This window comes from Thecamonas trahens (genome assembly GCF_000142905.1).
Source record: "Thecamonas trahens ATCC 50062 unplaced genomic scaffold supercont1.42, whole genome shotgun sequence".
NCBI classification, from domain to species: Eukaryota; order Apusomonadida; family Apusomonadidae; genus Thecamonas; species Thecamonas trahens.
The window spans coordinates 104,829-118,592 of record NW_013657638.1 but is presented as its reverse complement, the minus strand read 5'-3'; the positions used below and the strand labels follow the sequence as shown (position 1 = coordinate 118,592).

The following is a 13,764-nucleotide window of genomic DNA, read 5'->3' as shown; positions in this document are numbered from 1 at the left end:
TCTGACGGGGCGCTGCACTCGCCGAGTCTGCTACGTGCGCGGCCTGATGCAGGGCAGCGGCGTGCTGCGGCCGCGTGGAGTGACGGTGTACTCGCCGAACGCAGCAAAGACGACGTACGCGTCAGTCAAGCCGATGCGGGTCCGGCCCCGCACCCTTGTTGTGTGCCCGGTCAACGGTGCCGTTGATCAGAACAACCGCCCGCAGAACGACCTCAACAACAACCTGCATCTCCTCATCAAGTCATCAGTTGCCCGCTACGCCACAATCTACGAGCGGCGCGGCTATTCCCAGCGGGCCAGCTACGCACGCGCCATCGCGAACCGGGCGTCGGCGGCTCTCGCCCAGGCGCTGTCGTCGTCGACGGCCGAGTGCCCGAGCGGCCACCGCATGACGGTGTGGCGGACGTTCACCGGGTACCGCATGGCGATCCGCGACAACAAGGGCCAGTTCCTGTACAACCCGCTCCATTGGGGCGACACGACGCCTGTCACGTACTGCTACTGCACGGTGACAAAGGCTGACAGTGCGGCTCGTAAGAGCGCCCTCCTGAAGAAGATCGAGGCGAACAAGAAGCTCACGGATGCCCGGCGTCGTCGCCAGATCGAGCGTGCGAAGAAGCTGAGAGCCAACCGCAACCGTCTCCGCGCCCAGAGCGCGGCGAAGAGGCGTGCGGCTCAGCGCAAGGCGCTTGCTGCCCGCCGGCGCGCTCGCCAGCAGGACCAGTGCCGCAAGTAGCCATGGAGTGAACGTTGTTTTTGCAGCCTGTGGCTGCCGCGCGAGTACGCTGTCCACTCACAGCAGGTCACCGCCTGCAATGGCCTGCTGTACGATCGAGGGGCCCGACGCGAGCTCCTCGCAGTTTAACACTCTACTGGTGCTTGAACTCGGCCTTACGCTTCTCGAGGAACGCCTTCATGCCCTCCTTCTGGTCGGCGGTGGCAAAGGTGGCGTGGAAGAGGCGCTTCTCCATGTGCAGGCCCTCGGCGAGTGTGGTCTCGAACGAGGCGTTGACAGCCTCACCATGGCGTTGGCAATCTGCGAGTAGCCGGCGATCTTGGCGGCAGTGTCGAGCGAGGAGTCGACAAGCTCGTCGGCGGGCACAATGCGGGCGACGAGGCCGTACGACTTGGCCTCATGGACGTCCATAAAGTCGCCCGTGAGGCAGAGGTCCATGGCCTTCGACTTGCCGATGGCCTTGGTCAGGCGCTGGGTGCCGCCGGCGCCGGGGATGGTGCCGAGCTTGATCTCCGGCTGGCCAAACTGAGCCTTGTCGCCGGCGATAATAAAGTCGCACATCATGGCGAGCTCGCACCCACCGCCGAGCGCAAAGCCGTTGACGGCGGCAATGACCGGCTTGGTCAGCTTGGTGATGGCGTCCCACGACGAGAGGAACTTGCCGGCAAACACGCCCGCAAACTCCTTGTCGGCCATCTCCGAGATGTCGGCGCCAGCAGCAAAGGCCTTGTCCGACCCGGTCACCACCATGGCGCCGATCTTCGGGTCCGCATCAAAGTTGGCGAGCGCCTCATTGAGCTCCTCAAACAGCGGCGAGCAGAGCGCGTTGAGAGCCTTGGGCCGGTTAAGGCGGACGAGGCCACTGTCCCAGCCCAGCTCAGTCCAGCAGAGTCACGACCAGAGACCAGTCATAGTCCATCCACAGCCCAGAGACCACGGCCACAGGCACAGGCACAGCCAAGGTCACGGCCATAGCCAAAGTCATGGCCACAGGCACAGGCACAGCCAAGATCACGGCCATAGCCAGATATCAGCCAGACAACAGCCACACATGAGTCACACACACACACACACACACACACACACACACACACACACACACACCAACCCCTACCACCACCACCACCACCCCACCACCAACCCACCCACCCCCCACCACCCCCCCTCTACCCCCACACCCCAACATACACAGTCCCCTCCCGCTCCACCGAGGCCACAATGTGCTCGTAGGACGACTGGGCAGCCGAGAAGAGGGTGGCCACCAGCGGGCGGCTCACCCCTCCCACCACAGACGCTCCCACAACGCCCACAGACGGTCCAGCTCCAGCACGGGCGGCAGCAATGGCGGTACGCGCAACAAACATTCTTGTCTTTGCTCCAAAGTCAAGTCATACCCTCACTTCCTCACCGCCTCGCCTGCCTGACCTGGTCGCTTTCACCGCTCCAAAGTCACGCCCGTCGTTGCCCCCCATTTACCGCCGCGCCAGGCCGTCACACTGCTGTTGCCACAAGCGGATCCATCTCGATTTCGTCTCCCTTGCCGCCTCGCGACCCGCTGTGCTGGAGCGCGCCCATTGCGGCTTCGAGTGCAATGACGCGCTCGGCGTCAACGCCGGTGCGATCCATGTCCGCCGTCTCGCGCTCGAGCATGGCCGCCATCCGCGCCGCCCGTCGGCTCGACGGGTGCTGCCGATCGCGCCGACACGCCATAATGTGCAGGATGTCGGCCACAATGGCGTGGACGGCAACTGCTGCAAAGACCACCAGTCCGGCCACCACAAACACAGAGATCGCAGTCTCCGCGCTGCCGCCACCCCCGCGCTCAGCGTACGAAAACGTGCCGAGCACGAGCATCGCCACCAGCACCACAGTCAACCGAAAATCGATCGCGTTGTACAGTGGGAGGTAGTATGGCTGCAGCGACTGCACTGCATACGAAGAGCTCAGGAGAACCACAAGGAGCAGCCCAATCTGCAGCAGCTGCTGGTCGGATGCAAACACGGAAATGCCCACAATCACAAGCCGCTTGCCCAGCTCCGCCACTCCGCCCCAGTAGTACGCCACTCGGAAGAGCTTGTACAGGCCGCCGTACCGCGCAAACGTGCTCGGCTCCAGTAGATTCGACGAGCACCGCATGAGGCACCACAAAAAGTACCCCGGTACTCCAATCACATACCCGACCAGTGCCAACACGCCTACCGACAACACTCCGAACCACCGCCCGTCAAAGCACGCCACGCTTGGATCCACATCGATCACATACCGCCCATTCGGCATTGATGTGCAGTCAAACAGCACAAGCACCGCTCGCGCCACCGGAATGTACAACAGCGGCGCCATCGTAAACAGCCCGGCGTCAACTAGCGTGGCAACCGGCATCGTCCGCAGCTCGCCGAGTCCAAACGGCAGCGGCATAACCGGGCCTACCCACTTGAACGCCACCAGCCCGCACACCGCGCCAAACACGACCACCAGTGGAACTGCCACACTCATCACATACTTGGCGTGGAACGACGAGAGCGAGCACTCGGACGCAAACAAGTTGACATCAATGTTGGCCGCACGGAACACGCCCAGCGCCGCCCGCGACGACGCACTCCACTCAAACTGCGCCTCGGCAAACATACCCAGCACCTGGCACGTCACCACCACCATCGACGTGCTTGCCGGTAGCACGCTACTGCGGAGTGCCACCACTCCTCCATCGGCAGACCTCTTCGCCGCTTGCGCTCGCGCCACACCCGCGCCAATCGCCATCGCCGCCAGCAGAGAGCCAAGCACAAGCGAGACAAGAGTCGCCGCAAGCACCGCGCCAGACGCACTCGGACACTCGACGCACTCGGATCGCGAGTTGGAAAAGTACCCGGCCTCGCAGTTGCTACAAAGATATCCACTGTAACCGCGCGCACACTGCGTCGACAGCGAGCCGCCAGCACATCCAGACTGCCGCTTGCACCGCAGAAACACAACTCCACCTTCGGTGTCTTCGGCAAAGTAGCCGGGTGCGGGCACTGGTTCCCCAGTTCCCATCGCGCAGATCGCACCAGTCGGGCAAGCCACGCACACGGCATACTCGTCATCGTCCCGACCCGCCAACGTGTATCCGGCCTGGCACACGCATACCGCAGAGCTCGCGTTGAACTTGCCACGGACATCTAGCGAAAACTCATTGCACTCGCGCTCGACTCGGCACGCCTCCAAAGACGTCACCTCCGAATACGTGCCGGGCCCGCATCGCCCGCACTCGCCTGCATCCACAGTGTCGCCGTCGATCACCACCATCACCTCGCGGAATCCAAATCCCACCCCACATGCTGCAACATCACTCGCGCCACTCAGTGGCGCCACAGAGAGCGGTGTACCGTCCAACGACTCGCCGCGCCCAGCAAGCCGCACTTCGACTCCAACACTCCCCAGAGATGCGCCGGCCGCAAGCCGCAGCGGTGTCGTCGACACGGCAGTCACCCCTCCGCCCGTCGCAACATCGCTTGTTGCCGACGACATCACAAGTCCGGCGCCCGACAACTCCACCTCCACGACCACGTTGGCGTACGAAACCACTTTGCCGAGCACATCCCGCACCACAAACGAGCCTGATACGACGTCGCCAAGCTGAGTCAGCGCTCCTGGCGCCTCTGCCCACTCAAGCGCCATTGGCGGCCCGTTGACTCGCCCACGGTCCGTCATTCCAGGCCCGTCCTCCACCAGCCACGGCGTCGATGACAGCGGGAGGCTCGCCCCGGCTGGTGTGCACAAGAACCCGTCTGCCGATGACTTTTCTGCTGACGGGTATGCCAGCGAGTTGCGCGACCATGTGCTTGCGCTTCCGCGGATCGACAACAACGCCCCGCACACCGCCAGCCCACCACCCGCCACCGACCCCTCGTTCTCCGCAAGCGTCGTGTCGTGCATCACGAGCTCAATCTTCCCGCTCGACACAGGAGGCGCGGGCGTCGCGTCCTGCACTGCGTCAACCAGAACATGCCCGTCAAGCCCGTTTTCGATGATCGCAAGGCCGCCGCCAACACGGGCCCTGTTGCCTATCAGCTCGCACCTCATCAGCTCACTGCCATTTCCGCCGCCCCGCAACAGCATGCCGCCACCGAGTCCGCGGCTGGCGACATTGTTTGCAATCGTAGTTGCCACCACATTGACCGTCGCTCCACTTCCAATTGCCAACCCGCCGCCAGAGCCCAGCGATGCCGAGTTGCCGCTCAGCTCACATCGCTCCAGCTCCAGCCTTGCTCCGTTGGCGAGTGCCATCCCGCCGCCCTCCACCCCGCAAACGAGTTCACGATGCGGGAGGCAACAAGGCTGATCCGGCTGCCGGCCCCAGACGCGTACACCGCGCCACCAGCGTCGAATGCCGAGCACCTTGCCATCGTCACGTTGTGGCCCTCGACTACTCCGCCGTCGAGGACAAGCAGTGCTCCGCCGAGCCCAGCATAGGTGGCAACCGAGGTCAGCTCCCGGCGTGACTCTGCGTCTCGGATCTCAACCTCCCGCAGCACCAGTCGCGCCCCGGCTCCAACAACTCGGAGACCCGGCGCGCCGGTGGCCAGCGAGTTGACTGTCCCGAGGCCAGAAATAGTCATGTTGGCAAGCTCCAAGGCGCCGGGTGGCGCCACATCAAACAAGACCCCGCCCTCGCACTCAAAGTGGACATCGCCTTGCGCGGGTCCGCTGATCAACACACTCCTCGTGAGCATCGCATGGCCGGTCGAGCTGCACGAGTAGCGTCCAGGTGCAAGAACAATTGTGTCAGTCACGCACTTGGAAGCACCCCTCACTCGTGCAGACAAACACGACAGTGAGAACGGCGCTGTTGCGCACGTACTTGTGCCATCGCTTCCGCTTAGCGTCCGCGGCCTGAACTTGACCAGTGCTGTCCGTGACGCCAGACGAAGCGCAGAGACGCCCCCGGACACACCGGTAGCCATGACTTCCTTCGCGAGGTCGCCGTCGACATCAGCCGCCAGAAGGCTTACAAAAGAAGTGTCGTACCTCTGAACGTTGGCCACAAAAACGTCCGGCACCGGTGAGCCCATGTAGAAAACCAGGCCTGTGTCGTCTCCGGTAACAATATCAATCCGACCGTCGCCGTCGACATCGCCCACGGCCATGTCGCTGATGGGAGAAAGAGGCGCGCTGACAACGTGGGTGACAAAGCTTCCGGCTCCGTCGCTGTTCTCGAGCCAGGCCACTGCGCTCAACGAGCTGCAGACCAGATCCACATCGTTGTCGCCATCCACATCGTCCGCGTGCAGAAACTGAACCTGGTCCATGGTCGCGGCAGGTGGTCTGCCGCTCAACAGCCCGGTCCCGTTGTTGACAAACCACTCGACGAGTCCTGTTCCGCGGACCGCTGCCGCAACGTCAACGATACCGTCGCCGTCAAAGTCACTCACCACGGCGTCCCCTACTAGCGGCGCTGATGCCATCACCACCTGCATCGGCCAGAGTCCGCCAGCCGCTCCGGAGTTGGCCAGCCAAACTACTTGCCCTCCGCCCGCAGTCGTCAGTACAACGTCGACGTAGCCGTCGGCGTTGACATCGCCAATCACGAGTGAAACAGGATCGTGCCCCACAGCACCCGCCCCAGTCACCACGTTGATGCTGCTGAACCCGCCGAGCCCATCGACGTTATCGTACCAGCCAACTTGGCGCGTCGGGAAGGCAAACCCTGCCACAATGTCGGCACTGCCATCTTGATTGACGTCGCCAACCGCCAGCACCTCTACATTGCTTGTGCCTTCGACTTGCCGCCCTTGTCCAAAGCTTGCCAAGCCGTCAATGTTCGGGCGCCACACCAATGGCATGTTATAGCCGCCTTCGGCCACGTCGAGGTCACCGTCGTTGTCAAAGTCTGCCGCCACCAGCACATCGGCACCAGAGGTATACCCAGGCCCCATGATGGGCTTGCGTCTAGTTTCCATATTGCGGTAAACCACAATGCGCATGTCGTTTCGTGAGCCAACCACGACATCGAGCCTGCCGTCGCCACTCAGGTCGCCTACAACCAGCGCGCCGGGCCCATCCTGTGCTGAGCCAAGCGTCTGCGGTGAGGTGAAATGCTGCAGACCGCTGCTGCTGCCAAAGTGAACGACGACGTCATCCACTCGCGTCGTCATCACGTCGATGTAGCCATCATCGTTGATGTCGCCGAGCACGACCGCGACTGGCGAGTTCGCCGACGCAATTACAAGCCGCGACCCAAACAAACCGGCCCCAAGATTCTCGTACACCGCAATCCAGATGCCGCTAACCGGCATGGCCACTACGTCCACATCGCCATCGCTGTCAACATCGCCCAACGCGGCGCCCGATGTCTCGGTGTCACTGTCGAGCTCGCGCATAGCGCTGAACCCACCGCTACCCAGTCCAGGCATCCAGAACAGCGGCAAGCCAGCCACTACTACGTCGGCAGCGCCATTGCCGTCCATGTCGCCAAGGTACACCGCGTTGCTAACCGTCGCGGAAGCAATGACGTTTGCGGCTGACCAAGCCCCATTGCCGTCAGTGTTGTTGAACCACACCACAGTTGCCGCGGTGGACGCCATGACCAGGTCGACGTCCGTGTCGCCATCAATGTCACCGGCAGCTATCCACACAGGCTGGACTAGCCCTGATTGCACAACCAATTCGGTCGAAAAGTTACCGCGGCCATCCATGTTGCGGTGCCATGCCACCTTCATATCCGCCTTGAATGCCACCGCCACGTCTGCCCCTCCGTCACCGTCAAAGTCTGCCACCGCGAGAGAGGCGGCAAGTGCAGAGCTGGTAGAGATCAGCCGCGCCTCGGAAAATGCGCCAGTGCCAGTGTTCTCATGCCATAGGAGCGCAGTTCCTGCATCCGATGCGACTGCGAGGTCAAGGTCGCCGTCGGCGTCCAGGTCTGCCACCACAATAGCCTGTTTGCGCTGGCTCCACATCGTGAGAACCCGGTTAGTCCATGCGCTGCCGGCGCCGTCGTCGTTCAAATGGACGGTTAACTCGCCTGGAGACGCCTTAACAGTCACGACATCGCCATCACCGTCGCCATCGCAGTCAAAGGCAACCATCGCTTGCGGCTCGAGCCCGGGCTCTAGAGGTGTTTCTCCGGCAAAGCCAGCACCCGTGTTGCGGAACCAAACAACTCGCCGAGTCAGGGCCTGTGATGCTGCGGCGACGAGGTCGGGCAGTCCGTCACCGTCCACGTCAGTCGCAGCGAGCTTGGTCGCAAGCTGGATGCCGGTAGACACTATCTGCTCGCCTCCAAACAAGCCCGCGCCCGAGTTTGCATACCATGCAATCTTGTTGTCGTTCTGCGACGCCGACGCAAGGTCAACGTGAGTGTCACCGTTGATGTCGACCGCGACCACAGCTTTTGCTGCGGCTGCCGCAGATGACACCACCACTTTCGCGTAGCTTCCTGTGCCGCTGTTGCGGTGCCAGGCAATCGTGTTGTCACCGTCAGATGCAGTCGCCAGGTCGGCGTCCCCGTCGTTGTCGAGGTCAGCCACAACCAAGGCAGTGATCGAAGACAGGCTCGACGAGATCGCCGTGAGCGGGCCAAACTTGCCCGCGCCATCAGTGTTGACCATCGCATACAGCGCGTCGCCGGTAGCCACAACCACGTCCACATCCCCGTCGCCATCTACGTCAGCTGCAGCAAGATGCGTGCCAACGGTGACACCAGAAGCAGCAGAGCGCGGGGCAGCAAACGCACCACGCCCGTCGATGTTCTCGAGCCACGCGATAGATTTGCCATCCTCAACAACCACGACAAGGTCCTTGTCGCCATCACCGTCGCAATCGGCAGCGGCCACATCCTTCACTATGCTTCCCGCATGCGTAAACGCTAGCCGCTGCGAGTCAAAGGCGCCAGACTCGTTGTTGAACCGATGCCAAGCAACATACCCAACAAGCTCGCCAGACCCACCATCCATACCCACATACACCACATCCGACCACCCGTCTCCATCAACATCAGCAACAATAGTCTCATCTGGAAGCTTGTTTTCCATGGCCACCATCGTGTATGGAAGATCCACCTCTGCCGTACACTGCGGAATGTCAGGAGCGGCCATGGCACCGAGTGCCACAAACCCAGCCAGGAGGATCACTCCAACCACCCACGTTGCCATGAGAGACAACGACCTGGTCTGGCTCAACTTCATTGGCGGGCGAATCCAGTTTTTGCAAACACGTCAGAGACAGAACAACACAGTCCTGGAGTAGAAGTACAGGCCACGGCCGGGGGGGGGGGGGGGAGGGGGGGGTAGGGGGGGTAGGGGGGTAGGGGTAGGGGGGGGTAGTGGTAGTGGACGGGGTGTTGGAGGGATGGGGATCATGGCGATGAAAGTGGTTGTGTTTGAGTCGTGCGCGGTGCGTGGAGGAGATGCCGTGACGGGGGAAGGGGGGGGGGGGGGGTAAGGGGGACAGGAATCATCGCGGGCATGATCGGTGTCGGAGGATTTGTACTGCCGGGACGATATCATTTGTGGACATTGCCTATGCATGATGTGACTGGATGGGCTGAATGGGCTGGGAGGGGCGGCAGCCCGACGACCACCGGCACCACCGGCACCACCCCTCTTACCATACCGCACTCACTCACTGCCAGCATCAGACGGTGGGTGAGGTGAATAGTGTGTGGAATGGGTGTATGGCGCGGACGGCTGGTAAAGGCCATAGGCCTCTGCTTGGTCTGTAACCTCCTTGGCTTGTTCTTCCTCCATCGCCCGACACCCTGCCCGTCGTCGCCGCAGCGATACGCCACCATGCTGACAAAGGTCGAGTTGGAGCGTCTCCCGGTCTGTGCCTATCCGAGTGCCTCCACATCCCGACATGTATGGCCAATGCCGCGCTCGTCGGACAAATGGGGCCGCGACGGCCCGCTGCTGCTCGATCTCCTGCATCAACTGATCGTCCAGCACGGCCTTGTCGTCATCTTTCGCCGCGGCTCGCTCCTTGAGCTGTATCGGGGCTTTCGTGGCGACGACGACCTTGACGTTTATGTGCTCATGCCTCGTGGCTCGTCGCTCGGCTGCTTCAACGCCATGGTCTCTGCTGCCCTCCGCGAGCTCTCGCCGCTCCATCGCGAGCGGATCTCCCTGGCCTCGGGCTGGCCCTGGAGCTGGCTCGTCCGTACCGGCTTTGACACGCCTGTGCTATGGGCCGGCCGGGCGTCGGTCGACGTCGAGTTGCTGAGCGAGGACTTGCTGCTTGATCCGGCCTACGACGCCCGCATTCGGGCAAAGCACGGTGGTTGGCGGGCGTGGGACGTCTTTGCTGAGCTCTGTGTCTGTCGGCACTTTGAGCTTGGGCCCGACATCGATCTGCTCTGCCCGGCTCCCGGCGCCGCAGCAGAGTATCTTGCCCTCGCCTACGGCAGCGACTTTATGGAGCCGCGTCCGGGTAAGGAGCTCGACTTTGATCTTGACAACAGGCGGCGGCTGGTGCGGAACGGAGCCGCTAGCTGGGTGTTTGAGACCGTCGCCGCGTGGTTTGCACCGTAGTGACGACCAGCTTCTCGCCTCACCCCGCCTCGCCTAGGCTGTATGCCGGCGGCGGTAGCAAACGCGGCGAAACAAACAAAAAAAAATCGTTGAGTCGACCGAGGGCACATCTCCCTCGCAAACGAGGGCACAACCCATGAACCGATGGCACACTTACGCGACAGCCGCGCAGAAGCGGGGGGCAGGACGATTGTGAGGTGAACTGTGGAACCAGTCACACTCGTCGCTATTTTGCAGAACTACACGAGTAACTTGCACGTCATGGTCGATACCCAGTCTCTCCGCTTTGTGGTCAAAGTTGTCGCCACCCACGTCGAGAACCGCGGCAAGATTGAAGCAACGGTGGTGGCGCAGCTGCCGCTGCTGGCACCGCACTGGAAGGGCCTCAAGAACAAGTTTGGAGCAGGGCCGAAGAAAACAGGCGTGGTGAAGAAGATGGTCACCAAGCATGGGACTGAGTTCAGACGTTGTCGCCAAGTCGAAAGAGTATGCGAAAGAGAAGATGCCCACGGCAGACGTGAATGAGACCATTGTCGCGGTCGACGCTCCGGTGGAGATGACGACGAGCGCGGCTGAGGATCTCATCTTGTTTAACTTGCTCCTCCGCGCGTGTCCCGAGCTCGGTAAGGAGATCGTCGAGGCGGTGGAGAGTGAGACGAGCGGGGTCGTTGAGATTGCGCTCGATACGGGGGCAGAGGCCGAGCTTGTTTTTGTCGATGCAATTGGCACGACACCGCGCGGATATCCGAGCCGGCGCAAGGCGGTTATCGGGAGCCTGGTGACGACTGGCGACCTAGAGCGGATCGACGAGGAGCTGCAGGCACAGTCGCAGTCTGGCTACACAACCGATCGGCGGATCGGAATCGACTCGACGTTGCATCGGATCTCCAAGGCCGAGCACGTCGGGGTGCCGAGCACGATGACCCTGCGGCTCGGGCGACATTACGCCGGATCGTCTCGGCTTCTCGAGACAACGGTGGTGACCGGCGTGCTCGGCGCCGTGAACGAGGGCAAGTCGCTCTCAGTGCTCCTTGTCGGCCGGCCGTGCTCCGGCAAGACCACCCTTCTCCGTGATCTGGTGGCTGAGCTCTCGGCCGAGCTGCGCAAGGGCGTGGTTGTTGTCGACACCTCGGGCGAGATCGGCGGATGGGGCACGGTGGCGCACGCCTCGCTCGGCCTGGCGCGCAGGATGTTTGTGGCCAGGCGTGAGAGGCAGCGGGAGGTTCTGCTTGAGACGGTGCAGAACCACTCGCCGCAGGTTGTGGTCATCGACGAGATCCGCGACTCCGGCGAGGCGTCGGCAGCAGCGACGACTGCTGCCCGGGGCGTGTGCGTCATCGCCACCGCGCATGGCAACACGTTTGCAGACCTCACCGCCAACAAGGCGCAGCACACGCTGCTTGGCGGCATCACGGACGTCATTCTCTCCAGCAGCGAGGCAGCCGCAGCAGGTGCTGCGCGCAAGTCAACGCTCAACCGGACTGGCACCTCGCCGTTTGACCTCATCATCGAAGTACGCTCGTTTGACGAGTTGGCGGTCATCGCCAACGTTGACGCTGCCGTCGATGCTACGCTTGCCGGCAAGCCGGTGTCCAAGACCGTGTACCGCCGGCGGGGAGCTCCCGACGCGCCCGAGCCGCAGACCTAGATGTGGGTCGACACGCTGGCGTCAAAACGGCGCGAGGCCGGCGGCCCAGATCGAGACGCCGTCGGTCCGTTGCCCGCAGACTACGAGCTCGTGCGAGGCCTGCAGAAGCGACGACATCGAGCCGGGAAAGTAAACGCCATTTCCGCGGGCTCCCCCTGACACACGGTCGATGAGCACAGGGTCGTCCAGAAACGCCATCGGGTCACCGGTCTGCAAATCGACGACCGAGACGACAGGGTAGCGCATGGTGGCCAAGGCAAAGACGGCACGGACCGCGGTAAAGTCCATGGCGTGAGTCTGGGCGTGGGTGGTAATGTCTGTGTCGGGGCGGATGGAGAGAATGGGCTTGGACGTGCCGAGATCGGTCAGGGTGAACCGACCCGACGCCGAGAGTGCGCCGTGGAGGTTGGGCGTGATCTTTGAGTTGCGGCCGGCGCTGTTTGCAGCAAAGGATCGAACCGGGAGCGGAGCACGAATGTCAAAGACGTACGCCTGTGAAGGAGTGAAGCCGGCGACGAGGTGATCGGACGCCGCGGAGCAGTGCATGAATGGATTGGCGGCGGCAGCGGCGTCGTGTAGGATGTGAGAGATGATCGGGGCTGGAACAGGTTGCGCAAAGCCCGAATCGTCTTCGCCCGTCGCGGCAGGCAGCGGGTCGTGCGCCAGCGGGCCCGAAATGGTGTCAAGGTCAAGAAGTGGCAGTGCATCGGCGGTCGAGCTCCCTGGTGCCTCGCTCGGCGCAGCGTGAGCGAGCGGCCGAAGTGAGACCATCGACCAGAGCGGGACGGCCGAGCGCGAGGTGCGGGCAGTAAAGTCGACAAAGGCCCACGAGGGGCGGAGGCACTCGCGGGCCAGTGGGCCCGGTGCAAGGCAGCGGAGCTGAGCCTCGGTCTCAAGGTCGTAGAGTGCAAGGCCGGGCGCAGCAGTTGGGGCGAGGATGCACGCGTTGGCGGAGGGGAGGACGTCGACGGCGGCGATGGAGTCACCGGCGGCAAGATAGCCGCGGCAGGCCATGGTATCGAGATCCCAGACGCGAGCGCCGTCGGCAGCGCCAGCAACAAGAGTGGAGCGGGCAAAGCGAAAGTGGATGAGGGCCGACGACGTGGCGGTGAGGGTGCTGACCGGCGATCCGTCGGCCATGGACCAAACGTGGATCTTGCCGGGCGCGGCGAGCGACTCGGGGCTAGCGATGGCGCGGCGCTCCGAGGCGCAGAGGAAGAGCGGCGAGAACTGCAGAGTGTGGAGTGTGCGCGGGGCAGTGTCACCATAGGCGAGGAGGGTGCAATCGACGTCGGCCTCGGCCCACGTCCTTGCGCGGTTGAGGTTGTGGCAGAACATGCGATGAAAGCGATGGAGGGAGGTATCGCCGCGGATGGAGGCATCCAAGACGTGCTCGAGGCGAAACTCGCCGGCGTCGCAGACCGGGCGCCAGAGCGAAGCGTCCGAGGCGACGGCGCAGAAGCGGATGCAGACCTGGCGGGCGCGGGCGAGCGAGGTGACGTCGAGGAAGCGGAAGATGGCCAGCAGCAGCTCGTCGGGAAGCATGGTGAAGATGTGCGACTGGAGACGCGGATCGACTGACGGCGAGCCGAAGAGCATCACCGCGCACCCATTCTTCATCCGCGGATAGTCGCTCCACACCGCGTCGGCCCGGAGGCGGCCGCCTGGCACCAGCACCTTCTGATGGGCGAGGAGGACGCCCGTGACCGTCTGTAGCTGCTGCAGGAAGGCTGTGACCGGGGCCGACCTGTCGACCTCTATCTCGAGCTGGCTCTTCTTCCACTTGACCTTGACCCGCATGGTTGGAAGGGGTGGTGTGAAGGGGGGGGGGGGGGGTGGGGGGGGAGGGGGGAGGGGGAGGGTAGGGGGTAAGGGAACGG

At 63.1% G+C, this 13,764-nt stretch overlaps 5 protein-coding genes across 5 annotated transcripts; 2 read left to right on the top strand and 3 right to left on the bottom strand.

Moving 5' to 3' along the window:
• Positions 1-46: 46 nt before the first annotated feature.
• Positions 47-736, top strand: AMSG_08493 (uncharacterized protein; the record flags this gene model as incomplete). The annotated part of the gene is made up of 1 exon (XM_013899728.1): positions 47-736. The coding sequence occupies one exon, from the start codon at positions 47-49 to the stop codon at positions 734-736; it is 690 nt and encodes a 229-aa protein (XP_013755182.1).
• A 109-nt stretch (positions 737-845) lies between these two features.
• AMSG_08492 (enoyl-CoA hydratase) lies at positions 846-2,100 on the bottom strand (the record flags this gene model as incomplete). The annotated part of the gene is made up of 2 exons (XM_013899727.1): positions 846-1,598; positions 1,925-2,100. 2 exons carry the CDS (start codon positions 2,098-2,100, stop codon positions 914-916), a joined length of 861 nt encoding a protein of 286 aa, XP_013755181.1. The 3' UTR covers positions 846-913.
• A 93-nt stretch (positions 2,101-2,193) lies between these two features.
• On the bottom strand, positions 2,194-8,949 carry AMSG_08491 (fibronectin type III domain-containing protein). The gene has a single exon (XM_013899726.1). The coding sequence runs from the start codon at positions 8,893-8,895 to the stop codon at positions 4,951-4,953; it is 3,945 nt and encodes a 1,314-aa protein (XP_013755180.1). The 5' UTR covers positions 8,896-8,949; the 3' UTR covers positions 2,194-4,950.
• A 373-nt stretch (positions 8,950-9,322) lies between these two features.
• AMSG_12169 (uncharacterized protein) lies at positions 9,323-11,884 on the top strand (the record flags this gene model as incomplete). Its single annotated transcript, XM_013899791.1, has 3 exons — positions 9,323-10,212; positions 10,474-10,674; positions 10,715-11,884. Exons 1-3 carry the CDS (start codon positions 9,376-9,378, stop codon positions 11,882-11,884), a joined length of 2,208 nt encoding a protein of 735 aa, XP_013755245.1. The 5' UTR covers positions 9,323-9,375.
• Positions 11,885-11,905: 21 nt separating this feature from the next.
• AMSG_08488 (uncharacterized protein) lies at positions 11,906-13,684 on the bottom strand (the record flags this gene model as incomplete). Its single annotated transcript, XM_013899725.1, has 1 exon — positions 11,906-13,684. One exon carries the CDS (start codon positions 13,682-13,684, stop codon positions 11,906-11,908), a length of 1,779 nt encoding a protein of 592 aa, XP_013755179.1.
• Positions 13,685-13,764: the final 80 nt, after the last annotated feature.